The sequence below is a fragment of the Zalophus californianus genome, chromosome 17 (genome assembly GCF_009762305.2).
Source record: "Zalophus californianus isolate mZalCal1 chromosome 17, mZalCal1.pri.v2, whole genome shotgun sequence".
NCBI classification, from domain to species: Eukaryota; Metazoa; Chordata; class Mammalia; order Carnivora; family Otariidae; genus Zalophus; species Zalophus californianus.
In genome coordinates, this window is record NC_045611.1 from 26,909,005 (window position 1) to 26,922,907 (window position 13,903).

The 13,903-nt window shown below is 59.1% G+C and overlaps 1 protein-coding gene across 6 annotated transcripts in view; it reads right to left on the reverse strand.

The window, feature by feature from the left end:
• Window positions 1-1,092: 1,092 nt before the first annotated feature.
• The window catches only part of ADGRG1 (adhesion G protein-coupled receptor G1), a 37,985-nt gene continuing 25,174 nt past the window's right edge, over window positions 1,093-13,903 (reverse strand). For all 6 annotated transcript variants that reach the window (XM_027617471.2, XM_027617470.2, XM_027617472.2 and 3 more), the window contains 13 exons: window positions 12,794-12,891; window positions 11,828-12,250; window positions 11,055-11,187; window positions 10,319-10,466; window positions 9,619-9,750; window positions 9,171-9,287; window positions 8,911-8,956; window positions 8,555-8,658; window positions 7,423-7,541; window positions 5,394-5,662; window positions 4,275-4,383; window positions 3,591-3,859; window positions 1,093-2,441 (listed from right to left, as the gene is read on the reverse strand). In XM_027617471.2, the coding sequence (XP_027473272.1) occupies window positions 2,311-2,441; window positions 3,591-3,859; window positions 4,275-4,383; window positions 5,394-5,662; window positions 7,423-7,541; window positions 8,555-8,658; window positions 8,911-8,956; window positions 9,171-9,287; window positions 9,619-9,750; window positions 10,319-10,466; window positions 11,055-11,187; window positions 11,828-12,250; window positions 12,794-12,857 (2,064 nt within the window). In that variant the 5' untranslated portion in view covers window positions 12,858-12,891 and the 3' untranslated portion in view covers window positions 1,093-2,310. The remainder of the gene's footprint in view (window positions 2,442-3,590; window positions 3,860-4,274; window positions 4,384-5,393; window positions 5,663-7,422; window positions 7,542-8,554; window positions 8,659-8,910; window positions 8,957-9,170; window positions 9,288-9,618; window positions 9,751-10,318; window positions 10,467-11,054; window positions 11,188-11,827; window positions 12,251-12,793; window positions 12,892-13,903) is intronic.

Below are 13,903 nucleotides of genomic sequence, written 5' to 3' on the forward strand. Positions count from 1 at the left end.
AAGGAAGCATCCGGTGGCCTGCCCAGCACCTGTCCCGAGAAGGTGGGCTCCAGCCCAAGAGCCCTCCCTGCTACCTGAGCCCGCCTCAAAAACAGCACCTAGTGTCCAGGAGTTCTTTGAAGTGGGACAATTTGTTTGAAGGGTGTGCTCTCTGCCTGGGGAAGGGGGCTGGGTCCTTTCCTTCCCTCCCTGAGGATGGGGGGAGGTGTCCCCCAGGGCTAGCCCAGCGTTGGGGCCCCACGGGACCTTGCGGAGACTGAGAGGTCTGTGAGGTGGGGGCTGGCTCTGACCCCCCTGAGCCGCCCGAGCAGGTCACCGTGGACCAAGCTTGCCTCTGTCCTCAGGACTCGCAGAAAGGGGGAGGCAGAAGCCAACGAGAGGGGAGGAGCAGAGAACATTGGAAGGGAAGCAGGGCAGAGGGAGGTCCCGCGTGCCGAGGTCCCTGCAGGGGCCCAGACCCCACATTCATGCCGTCAGAGGGCACTGCCAGTCTACTCCCGGCCGTTAAGGTGGCTTCGCATCTGTCCCGTCCAACTCCAGACCCTGGAGCCATTTTCCCCGGCCCGCCATCCCCCGGGAGCGGCTGGAGGCCGTGTTGGGAGGCAAGTCTGATCCTCTCTTCTCACGGTCCACCTGCGTCACCCCGACCCACAAACTTGCTCCGGACATCACGTGACCAGCCAAGGGCTGAATTCCGTCCCCACATCTGATTTCTTTAGCCGGTGAATTTTTTGGATGAGCCAAATTTTTCAGTCAGGGGATTTTGTACCCGCACAATCTGGATTTCTGATTTATCATAAAAGGAGGGTGGTCTGGCCACACGGGTCATCTCTGCACCCCTACACAGGACAGCGGGTGGCTGGAGCCGAGTGGCTTGTCATCTCCACTCCACCACAGACCCCAGCATTCCCCACTGCCTCCCCAACTCTGACGCCAAGTTGTCCTTTATCCAACCCCCACCTGCCCCGCCCCACTAGTCCTGGTGGATAGTTTCCAGCAGTTGATTTTTTTCACACATGGCCTTCTCTCATCTCTGTTTCCTGATTGGCCCCAAGGTGTTGGTATCAGTGACTCTTAATAAAAGCACGGAAGAAAGTGCTCCAAATCTTTACAGTGATTTCTTAGGTGATAACAACAGCTGATTTTTTTTTTCTGTGTGCTCTTCTACAGTTTCCAAATTCTCTACAATGAACATCTACTTCTTTAAATTCAAAAGACAAATGAGAGAGTGCTTAAAAAGAAAGTCCTCCCCCATCTTTAAGGCTGGGATCCAGATCAAATGTTGTCTCCTAGAGGAAGTCTTCCTGGATCCCCAGCAAGGAATGGTGGCTCCCCTTGTAGTTCCAACCCCTTAAGAACATGTTGGGCTCTAGGCCAGGGTCACCGGGGGAGGCATGCTTCAGTCTTCCCAGTATTGGGGCAGAAACAAATTCGCACTGCTACGCTCCACAGTTCTTGCCACAAGAGGGCTTTGGGAGAGGCTGAGGGTCCCTGGGAGGGGTGGGCTTGGCAGTGGTGAGCAAGGGCGATGCAGCTTATAGAAAGGCCCAGATGGACAGACAGACCTAGCCCAGCCCAGAACATCTATACCAAGCCTGAGTCAAGGGCAGGCAAAGGCCCGTGCAGTAGATACAGGTTTACAGCAGACAACTCTTGGAAACCACAACCCAAAATACAGCCCTGGAATCGGGGCCCTGCCCAGGGCTGAGTGGGGGGCTGGAGAGGGAGGGCTGGGGAGGCTGACAGAGGGCCCTGAGCTCAGAGGTAGAGGAGTTGCTGCTATGCTCCAGGAGGGGGCTCTCCTCCTCCAGGGCTCTGGCTCAAAGCTCTGCCCCAACCCCATGCGCCCTGAGTACCGCTCTCAGGCTAAAATGACAGGACTGCAGAGTGCCCTGGTGGCGGTCACCGGAGACAGATCGGCTATTAGCACAGGGCCCACGATGCTGCCAGGCCTCACAGGTCCAGGACCTGACCTTGGGGCCCGTGGGCTCCCATCTGCAGCCATGAGGGCTGGGCCCAGTGGCGGTGAGTTCAGACCAGCCTGCAGCCCCCAGTTAGGATGGCAGGGGAACGGTCCCACTCCCAAGCCCCTTGTGAGCTGGACCGGGGCACTGAGTAGCCCACAGGCCAATTCAGAAAGCCCAGCCTGGGAGTTTGGCAACAGTGCCCTCCCCCCGAGGGGCTTGGGCCTTCTTCTCGAGTCTCTGGCTGATCCTCAAGTGTTGGGCCTGGCTGTGGGGGTGGCAGGTGGGGGTGAGGAGAGGCCACATCTCTGTTTCCTTACGCAGCTCCTGGCGGGTGGCTGGTGGCCTAGATGCGGCTGGACGAGGTGCTGCCCGAACTGATGGGGAGCCTGGCACTGTCCGAGCTGTTCTTCAGGGGGGAAGGCCCACCCCGGGCCTGCAGCCGCATGGACCAGTACCAGAGGAAGATGAAGAAGCCTGGGGGCAGTGAGGGAGCACAGGGTTCAGCAGGCGGGGGGCCGCCCTGCCCCTTCCCCCCTCCCTACACAGGCTACCAGCACCCCACCATACACCAGACACTGTGCAATGGCCTGAGCCCCATCTCATTTTATTCTGTCGAGGTTCTCATGGGGTCAGGCCTATTCATTACTATTCTGCTTCACAAACGAGGAAACTGAGGCCCTGAGAGGTAAGGGGCCTTGGCTGAGCCAGGAGTTAAACCCTGGTGTTCAGGCTCCAGAGTACCTGTTTAAGCACCTCTGGGCCAGAAGAGGGGGGTGTGTGTGCCTGTGTGTATCTGTCTGTCTGTCCTTGGGTGGTGGGGGTGTGCAGAGTGGTGTAGGTAGAAGGACTCTGCTGGCATCAAGCCCCAGCCCTCATGAGCCAGCCCCTCTGCTCCTCTCCCCTCTGCCCTTCCAACTACCCTTCAGCCTCGCTCCCCCTCCCTGTTCTTCCAACACACAGCCCAGTGCTATAGCTTCTGGACCTTTGTTCTTACTCCTCCCTCTGCCTGGCACGCTCTCTCCTTAGGCCAGACCTCCTCAGCCTGCGCCGCACACATGCACCCCGGGGCACCTGTTACAATGCAGATCTGATTCGGCAAGTCTGGGGAGGCCAGAGTCCCCACGATGCTGATGCCCACGGGCCCGGGAACACACGTGGAGTCCCAAGGCCCTTGATCTCTCCCTGGCTGGACCCTTCTGTTGTCTTCAAATGTCTCCCACAGAGGCCTCCCTAGCCACCCTTCCCAAAGTGTCCCCCAGCCCAGCCCAGATGGTTCATCACATCGCCACTGACTACTCTCCTCTGCGAGACCCCCTGAGATGGCCGCAGGCTTGCTCGTCACGCCTGGTCTTTCCCACAGGACATGAGCTCCGTGGAAGAAAGGCCCTCACCCAACCAGTCCACAAATGTAGCCCCAAGGCTTAACACAGGGCCTGCACAGAGCAGGTACTCAACAAAGACTTGTCAACTATGGCCTGGGGGCCCCCATTTTATAGACGGGAAGACCGAAGCCCAGAGAAGGGAAGCCTTCAGATGGGGTCCATACCTTCCCTACCCCGTGCTCCATGCATGGGTGCCCTGCCTGGGGCCAGGGGGGAGGGGTGGGCTCTTCTCCATGCCTACCTTGGAAGGAGGTGATGATGCTGAAGAAATAGAGAACAACAAGCTGGAAGGTGCCCGAAGCAAAGGAGAAGAAGATCAAAGCCCAGGGCAGACCGAGGACCAGGCTGAGGCCCAGCAGCGTCAGCACGTGGGGCCATTTCTGGGCGTGCGGGCGCAGGCGCAGGATCTGCACCACCATGGTGCCCAGCATGGCCGTGTTGAACAGAAACACCAGGCTGAAGAGGCCCAGGTTGGTGACGTGGCTGACCAGGGAGTCCCGGATCCAGCACCTGGGGGCAGAGATGTGAGGGTTGAGTGCATGCTGGCGGGGCTGGCGCGGTGCTTCCCAGGCCAAGGATGTGCGCCTCTGGGAACCCGAGCAACAAACAGGGAGCCGCCTTCAACACCACTGACTCACGGGGGAACGTTACTTTCTTTCCAGTTCTCTGCGCCTTCAACCGCTCCAACCTCTATTCCCACTCACACAAAGAAACCCAGGCGCTACACAAGGTCACCGGCGAGAGACGGGCAAATCCAGGTCTGTGCTCACCCTCCCTGACCCCCCAGCCTCTGCCAGGCCCACACCTCCAGCAGCCCTGGCGCCCAGGCAGCCCCACTCGGTCGGTGTGGCCTCGGCCTGGGCCGCCCTCTGGCCTCTGCACCCCGAGGCCCATGTTCCTGAGCCCGCTGTGCTCAGCCACTCACATGGAAGGGTAGATGACACTCTCTGGGGTCCTCTGCACGGCCAGGATGATGGGGCCGTAGTTGTTCACGTCCACTAGAGCCACCAGCATCACGAGGAAGATGGGGAAGCCTGCGGGGCCACGAAGCATGGAGCTCTGTCCCCCGCCCTCTGGCAAGACCCTTCTCCCAGGCTTATAGTCAGCTCCATGTGGGGAGGTCCTCCATGATCAGACTCTCCCCTTCCCCGCTCCAGTTTGGGTTTCCCATAGAGAGCCCCATCTCCGCTGACCTTCTGCCTCCCCCTCTCACCGTGGGAGAAAGGGCCTGCACTTCCCGCCGAGGGGCAAGACGTCACAAGGGAGATGGGAGGCACAGACTGGGAGGGTGGGGGAGAGCCGAAGGGGGGTCTTCCAGAGTCTGCACTAGGCCTTGACTTTGTCCACGGGCTGAAGCTTGAGAGCTCTCTCCAGAAGGGGTCACCCACCACCAAACACCTGGGTCTTGGCACAGAGACAACTCTGAAGGAATTTTATGTAAATTGATGGAGTGAACCAAGAAAGGGTCAGAGGAGAAACACGGGTGGGGCAACAAGTTGGGTGAGGGACATGTGGAGTCTGGCAGGCCTGTGCAACATCCAGAAGGACTTGCAGTGTGCCCCCTGGGTCTCCAGGTCTGACTGAGAGGTCTGGGCCATGGGTAAATTGGGTGGTCTTGGCCAAGAACAAATGCCAAGCTACGGGGAATCTGTTACCTGAAGCTTAGAGGAGCATCCACAGACAGAGCCACTGCCAGCCTGAATTAGGTGAGTGGAGGACTGGATGACAGCCCACTCCTCCCCCAACAGGGTGCCTTTGAGCAGTGCACAACATGCACATCCATACACAGTGGCTCTGTCTGCAAACCCCGCTTTTAAAAGAGTGAGCAATGTAGAGAATATGGGTTTCTTGGGAGCAATGCTCACCGCTTCATCTTCCTAAAGGGGACCTTAACCCAGCCCAGGTGAAGAACAGTTGAGGATGGGTGGGTGAAGGAAAGAGTGAGGGAACAGAGAGGTAAGCAGAGAAGTGGAACCAGGTGCCTGCGTTTTACCAAGTAGAAGAGGCAGGTCTGGGGGCACACCAGCGCTCTCTCCCAACTTACCCCAGCCTATGATGCTCAGTTTGAGCAGGTAGCCAGGGACATAAGTGCCAAAGACCTCGACCACCAGCCGGTAGAGGTTGTAGCCCTCGAGGCCCATCCAGGAGAGGCAGGCGAGCAGAGAGAAGTGCAGGAAGATGGCGCTGGCACGGCAGCCAGCCTCGGAGCCTGTCAGGGCCACCGGCTCACTCAGCAGAAAGCTCACGTCCAGCAGGAAGACCGCCAGCAGCAAGTTCATGTGCACTTTGATGGTGTAATCCCGAGGCTTCCTCCTGCACAGGGGAGGGGGTGCGGTCACCCTGGTGGCCAGCTTGGGAAGGTGGGGGGGCAGCACTCCTCCACCAGGCAGCCTTCCCAGGGTATACACACACACACACACACCCTATCCTATCCCTATGGCTGCAGCCAGGTTGTTCCCCACCTGTCCCTGTGTGCCCAACACCCACAGGCTTGGGCACCGTGGGCACATTTAACAACAGATTTAGCCACAGACAGAGCAAGCAAGACAAATCCAGCCACTACAATCAACCAGATGCTCCTAGAGTTGGAGGGGAAAGACTTTGGATTTGTTGCTGTTTTGGAGAACCCATGCCACCCGTGTTCTGTGTCCGCCTGTCTGTCTGCACAGCCGTGTGTCTGTGAGGCTGATTGTGGCGGGGGGGCGGTCCTGTCTGTCTTCAGGTTTGTAAGTCTGGGTGCACAGCCCAGCGCCCCTCCCACCCCAGGACTCTACCCGATCCAGGGCACCTTCGGCATTTCCTCCCCGGCCCCCCACGCCCCAACTGCGCTCTGCCTGGCACCACCCACCACCTGTGCCGGAGGGCTGGACGGCAAAGCCACGCCCACCCACCCGTGCCTCGAGCTACCACCTTGGGCTGCTCCCTCCCTGACCCCGCCTGCAGTTCACTCGTCTATGTCGGGCACAGACAAAATGCTCAGTTCCTAAGGTTCCCTGTCCCTGTCCTTGGGCACTTTTGTGATTAATGGGTAGGCGCCGGGGGGCTCGGCCCCCCACCCCCTGACCTCCCCGGAACCTGCCCCTCGTCACTACTCCAGCCCCACCACGCGCACAGCTGCGGGCTCACACAACACAATCACCGACGTGCCCGCAAGCCCACGCCCCCCCACCCGTGCAGACAGCGAGCACACCCCACGTGCTTGCACCTACACCCCCCAACGCAAACGGGCCCAGGCCCTGACTGCAGGTGGACCTCAACCTAAGCCAAGCCCAGCACTGACCATCCAGACCCGTCCACACGGCCGGTGTGGGGATGGGTGCAGGCGCTCCTCACTCCACCCCAGCCTTTCCGTGGGGCTCCTTCTTCCTCGGGCGCCCAAACAACAGAAGTGGAGTGACAGAAGCTTCCATGGGGGGGATGGGGGAGGCTTTGTCAAACTCGAATGCCCGCGGGGGCCGGGCCTTAAATCAGACACCGGACAATAGGGCGCTGGAAGGAACTCTCCACAGTGGCCACTGCTTGGCTTCCGAAACTGAGGCCTTGTGGACCTGGAGCCAGCCTGCCTGGGTGTAAGCCTGCCTCGGCCACTTCCTCGCTGTGTGACCTCAGGCAAGTCCCTTACCCTCTCTGACTGCTCTTTCATAGGGCCCTTGTGAGGCCTGAACCAATTTCATGCACGTAAAGCACTTAGAACAGTGGGTAGTACGTGGGAAGCTCCAAGAACGTGTTGACCATTATTACAATTGTCACCATCTTATTATTATGTGCCCCCAGTGGTGACACATCTGCTTCTTCAAAGGCAGAAATCTAGATTTTTATGTCACCTCTCCCCGTGTTCGGTGTTGATAATAAAGTTTGTAAGTGTCACGTCATCCGAACACCACAGAGCTGAGGAGGAGATGTAGCCCCCGCCTCCCAGGGCTCCTTCCTACAGCCGCACACGCATTTTGGGGTGCGTCAAGCCAATCTACAGGGTAGGTCTCCATGGTCCCGGGGTCCCGGCTTAGGGGCCCGGAAGGAAGGTTCTCCCTACCCCCGCCTTTCCCCGCCTTTCCCGCCTGGCCAGCCCCTACCTGTAGCAGAGGTAGGTGGCGATGGTGAGGACGCAGGCCAGAGCCGAGATGACGCAGCCCACGTAGGATACGATGGTCAGGTAGTGCTTGTGTACGGCGTCTACCTCCACAGATGGGGCCTGGGTCCACGAGACAGGCGGGGCCTGGCCTCAGTGTCCCCAGCTTGACACGGAGGGTTTGCCCCAGGTGAAGGGCCAACCTGAGCTCCCGGGGGGCGGGGGTGGGGGGCGCCTCGGGCATCTGTGAACCACCACCACCCCGAACTGAGCAGAGGGTGGTCCCGTGAGTGCATTCTTCGGAAGGGGAGAGGGTCTACAGTTTTCACCGCATCCTCAAATGGTTCTCCACCCACTACCGGCAAGAACCCTCCACTAGAGGGCGCCCGGGTGGCTCAGTCCGTTAAGCGGTTTAAGCGTCTGCCTTCCGCTCAGGTCACGATCGCGGGGGCCTGGGATCAAGTCCCATATCGGGCTCCCTGCTCAGCGGGGAGTCTGCTTCTCTCTCTCCCTCTCCCTCTCCCCCTCCTCACTGCTCGTGCTCTCTCTCTCTCACTCTCTCTCAAACAAATAAATAAAATCTTAAAAAAAAAAAAAAAAAGAACCCCCCACCAGAGAATCCCTTTTCCGGCCTGGCACTCATTTTTTTCTATAATGTTCAACACTGGAGTGAGCACCCCATACCCACGGAGGGCTGGAAGACCACTCCGATCCCTCAGAAGTCGGGTCCCAAGATTCTGGGAGAATGAACCTAGGACACAAAGCTTCTGTGATCTTGGGGACACTGAAGTCCTTTGTGAGGCCCTCCACAATGGGCCTCAGTATCCCCTCGAGGGCTCTTTGGAAACATACTTGCACCCCTCGCCCAGCCTGTGGAATCAGAATTCTAGGTTTAGGGCCAGGAATCTGCACTTTTATCACGCACCCAAATTTGGGAATAAAGAGCAAAGGTTTTAATGACCAGGTCTTCCACTTACTAGCTGTGTGAACTTACGCAAATTGCTTAAGCTCTCTGAGCTTGGTTTCCTTATCTATAAAATAGGACAGCAGCAGGAGACGCCTCGGGGGTTGGTGTGAGGAACCAATGACATATATGTGAAAGGTGGCCGGCACGGGGCAAGAAGAGGACCCCTCACCATGAGCACTGCAAAGTAGGTCAGGTGGTTGCAGAGGCAGGACGTCTGCGTCTCTCTCCCGATGGTCTCACACCCAGCATCGCTCCAGCTCCCCGGGCTGCTCACTGAGGAAGGGTTCCATGGGGCTCTGATCAAGCCCAGTCCCTCAGGACCCCACTGGACCCCCCGAAATGCATAATCGTGTCACTCTTCTGAGCCTTCACTCCCCCTGGCAAATATCTAGTCTGCCATCATTCCTTCTTCAAAGCCCATTTTCTCCAGGAAGCCCTCCCTGATTAACCCCATCTCCCCCACTCTCTAGGACCCCCTTTCTCCTCCAGATACCCACCCAGCTCAGAGACCCCCTTCACACTCACATGTTGGGTCTTCAACCCAGAATACGCACTGGAGAGTCACGTTTTTCTGCAGGGACAAGAAAGGAGAGTGGACCCCGTCACAGCCCACTCCTTTCTGGGCCAGGTGGAGGAAGTCAGTGTCAGGCCACCACCCCATGTGGACCTGACCGGCTGAGGTCCTCAGCCAGCTGGTCATTTTGTTAAAGACAAGGGACTTGGGAGGCAGGGCAGAAAAGACAAACAGGGACCCTTGTCTCCTCGGCTGGTTTGTCTGCACTCACCGGCTGTGGCTGGTGCTGGAAGGTGAGCACCACGGGCTCCGAGAGGTTGGCTACTTTGGTGTTCTGCACGACGATACCCAAGACCTTCTCACCCAGGACTTGACTGGAATTCTTGTCCTAGATACATGGGATGGGGGAGGAGAGGAAGGGGGGAGGGCTCAAGGCTGAGAAGGCCCAGACGTCCTCTAGTTTCTCTAGACTCCTGTCTCTCCCCCACACATTGCTCTGAGATGCTCAGTCGCCCTCTGGCAACAGTTCTTGAACATGTAGTCATTTACACTGTAGTGAAAACAACATAATTTAGCATTCTCCGGGGGGGATTCGCATGTCACAGTCCAGTTTCTGCCCTTACAAGGAAAGGCTCTAACTTCTGGATGAGGGGGCTTGGCTCTATGCCCACCTTCCACCTCCCCATCAGACAGAAACCGCTTTCCCCGGTGCCCCCCACCTGGAACAGGGCTTGGCTGCTGAAGTCCACCAGAAGGAGTCTCTTTTCAGCCTCCCCTCTCCGGCCTTTGGTCTTCTGGAAGAGTGTGCGGGGCAGCTGCACCGAGTACTCCTGGACCTCACTCTGTTCCTCCTGCAGACCAGAACCCCTGTGGGGCTCAGCCAGGGGTGGGCTCCCAGGTCTCTACATGCCCCCGCCCCCCAACACCTTCCTGGATGCTGCCACCTCGAAGCCCACCTCCTCCAGGAAGCCCTCCTTTCCTTGGCTCCAGCCCTGGCTGGGGAGCCTGGTGGGTAGAGCCCAGGGCCCCAGGGGGCAAACAGGCCTGGGAGACTGCTGTGCCATCTGGGCTCCCCAGGGGGTAGCATGAGGGCAGCGTGGGTGGCTCCCAGCCGCCGGGCCCACACAAGGGATAGTCTCAAGGCTGACATGCACGCACAGGAGCTTTGGGTCTTCTGTTCCCACAGGGATACTATAGGAGCCCCTGATGCCGGTCCCGCGCCCCCCCCAGCCCCGTCCCCACCACTGTGCCAGGAAGGGTCCTCTGCCATGGGGCAGCCGCTCACAGGGGATTCCTTAGGCCCGAGACTGTCCTTATCAGCACACATCTGGCTCCCAGAGGCCCCGGGGAGGGGAGTGTTCACGCCTCCACATCTGTTTCCTGCCCCGGCCAGTCTGGCCCTGGCCCCTGACCCCTGACCTCGCGCCTGGAACGGATGTGCAGGTCCTGGAGGCTGGCTGTGGGCTGCAGCTTCCACACCGTGGCGTTGACCAGATCCTCCTCAAAGGACAGCACGTCCCCTGGGAACTTCACAGAGGTCAGCTTCGACTCCAGGCTCTGCAGCCTCCTGGCAGGGGGAGAAGGGCCGGGGAGGTTGCTGCAGGCGGACAGGGACATGGAGCTAGACGGCGACTCTCAGCAGAGACCCAGGAAAGAGGCAGGCTGAGACAGGGGCCGGAGGGTCAGGGGGCAGCAGGGAGGGGGCTCGAGAGAAAACAGCCCTAGGACTGGGGCTGGTGTGGGAGAGAGAATGGCCTGTGGGCGAGTGGGGGGCGAGGTGAGAGGAAGCTGGAACATCAGAGCCAACAGGAAAGGGGGCCGTAATCCTGAGCGCCAGGTTCCGGGCCCAGCTCTGCCTGGACTGACCCGCTCTGTGGCCATGGAGCAGCCCTGCCCAAATCTGGGCCTCAGCTCTCAAATGGGCTGGTCAGTTCTCCTTTCTTGGTGGGGAAGAGGGCTTAGGTGGCTGGCTGGGGATGATGATACTTGTTTTTACAAAGGTCAGGGGCTCGGCCTGCGGGGCTGGATCTCGATTCTTCTCAAGGAGGAGGTGGAAAGATGAGGGCAGCATTGCGGCCCCAGGAGAGGCCTCTGTCCTGCCTCCCACTCCAGGCCGCCGCCCTGCCCACATCCAGGTCTCTGGGGCCACACTTACTGGCTGGCAAGGGTGGACGAGGGCCTCCTCGAGTTCTTTCCGGGGTGCCTCAGAAGCTGGTTGAGCTGCTCGAGGTCCCTTTTCAGCTCACACATGTCCACCGAGGCATTGTGGGAGGCCTTCTGGGGAGGATCTGGAGGAGGGGAGGCCAGCGGCACCCGAGGCTAGCTGGGAGCAAGGTGCGGGCCACACCCCCCCTACTCCCATTTAACCCTCTGGTGACTGTGAAAGGCCTCTCTCCCCAGTTTTATAGAAGTTGAAAGTGAGCCTCCCCAACGTGGGGTGGATCCCCCGAGGTCACCCAGAAGTCAGCCACATGCGGGCTCTGCCACACGGAACCCTCCAGCAACTCCAGCCCCAGCAGGGCCAGCCGGGACACACCTGCCCAGGTGCCCTTCTGGCCACACAGCTGGAGCTGGGAGGGCCCACCCCGGGAGGGCCGGGGGTGTGGGGGGGCTTGTGTGGCCCCTGGCCCCTGACAACCACTCCCGTCTTTCCACGCTCGCTCGCTGCTCCCACCCTGGGCGGGCCTCATCTTCCTTCACCTGGACCTTCCCTGCAGCCTCTGGATGGGACTTTGCCCCTCTGCCTTCACCCCTACCTTCCCACAAACCTTCCTGAAAGCACACCTTGGATCACACCCTTCCCCTCCTCAGACACCTTCAGGGGCTCCCCCACTGCCTGGGAACAAAGCCTAAGCTCCAGGACCATGACCGGTCATTCAGACCCAGGCCTTTGTCCAAGTTGTTCCTTCTGCCTGGAAGTCGCCTTACTGTGGAAGGAGAAGGTGAAGCCGGTAGCACTGGGCAGGCTGGTGTTCTGGGGTCTCCACCAGGAGCTGACAGAGGTGGCGAGCAGCGGGGGGCCCTGAGCCAGGCTCTCCTTGTGGTGCCGGAAGCACAGGAGTCCAGAGGCTTGGTTACTCAGCAAGAAGTCGTTCTTGCCGTAGCGAAGGTGCAGTATCCCCGCATGGCGGTTCCAGTACAAGCAGAAGTGGTAGAGGCCCCTTGGGTCAGGGAAGGGCTGGGAAGCCGGGAGGACGGCCAGGAAGGGAGCATGAATTGTGAGGGCTCCCTCCGAGTTCTTGATGGAGATGTGCAGCTCTGAAGTCTGCTTGTAATGGAGGCTGCTCTTCTGTGTCTGGTTCCTCTGGCCACAGAAACGGAAGTCTTCACGGGGCCCCCCGCCATGGGTACCTGGGGAGGCAAAGACTACAGATGGGACTCTGGGGCAGGGAGCAGCCAGGGGCAGGAGAGGGGTTTACGCCTGGGGCCCAGAATACTGGATCCCAGTGCCTGGGATCTACATACGTTCCAAGGACCTATACCTCAAAGGTCTACAAAAATGTGAATGTGCCCTACTCACAAATTACTAGCTTCAAATTATGAAAAGAACTAAAAATTAATAATAATTTCAAAGGCAAAAAACATTTTAATAGCAATAAAGTACTTCATGAGGCCATGCCTGCCATAGACGGTTGTGCAGGCTGTGCACTGCACAAGGATGCTCCGGCTGCAGAGCTGAGTGGGACCAAAACACAGTCCGTGTTTCCCACCCCCAGCTGTGCACTGTGGGAAGAAGGGATGGCTTTTTCTGCAAGATACCATCCACTTGCTAAACTGTGTCTAAAGTCCCATGCCTGCCCAAAGGGGTTAGTGGATATGCTGGCAGCTGTCCTAGACATGGGGGCATTGTAATGTATGTCACAACAGTCCCAGGGCATCCCCAAGATAGCCTACCTTGAACCAGGAAGAGCAGACATAGCAGGAACAGGGCCTTCTGCCGCAGCACTTGGGCGGCCATCTTCCTCCCCAAGGTCACCCTGAGAAGTCAGCACCTGAAAGAGGCCAGGTGTGTTAGCTGGGGCCAGATCTGCAAGGTGGTTGGGCCAGCCCTGCAGAGGGCGAGGCCGGTGTAGCTTGGGTATGGGATGTGAGGTAGGGAAGCGAGTGTGGAAACAGCCCGTGGGTCTCCCCAGAGCTGCCAGAAGCTGAGCATCAAGGGACAGCAGCTGTCCAGAGCCTGGCTGAGTTCAAGTCCTGGCTCCTCCTCTCACTTGCTGCATGACCCTGTGCAAGTCACAGAAAATGGGGCAAATAATAGTACTTTCCTCTAGACCCAGCAATGATGGGGTCATCTTGGCTAGAATCTGGCGGGGAAGGCTCCACAGCACCATCTGGAACCACCCCCACCACCCTGCCCCTCCAGGCCTGGAGGAGATGCAGGAAAAAGGGGGCCCTTCGGGTTCTCCTCCAGGAACCTCACCATCATCATCCCCAAGACCCAGCTCAGAGGACACCTCCTTCAGGAAACCTTCCCCAACTCCTTCTACAGTCAGTCCTGGCTTCCTTTGGCTTCCCACCACTGGCCAGGGCCTCCTCTGTCCCCCAGGCAATGCAGGATGGTGCAGTCCCTCCTCAGCTAGCAAGGCAGCTCCTGGCCCATCTCTGCCGACAGGGCTGAGTGCACCGGGCGGGGGTGGGGGGGGCGTGTGCTGGACAAAGGCTGGGCCGTTGGACGGGCGAGTGAAATGAAGGATCAACGCCCCCACAGCGCCCCCTGCAGGGAACGGTGGAGAAGGGTGCTTCCTGTCATTACCACCAGGGGGAGCCAGTTCCCAGGGCGCCCCCCCAGCCCCACCCTGGTGTAGCGCGGGCCCTTCCGCCCCTCCGTGGCCTCGATTAGCTGAACACCAGTTGGCTATGTGTTCTCCCACCGCACCCCGTACCTGTCTGTATTCATTGTCACTTCAGCTCTGTGAAGTGGGCCCTACCATTGGCCCCTTTCCCAGACAAGGAATCAGAAGCCCAAGGGGTTAAATGACCTGCCCAAGATTATTCCAGAGGCCA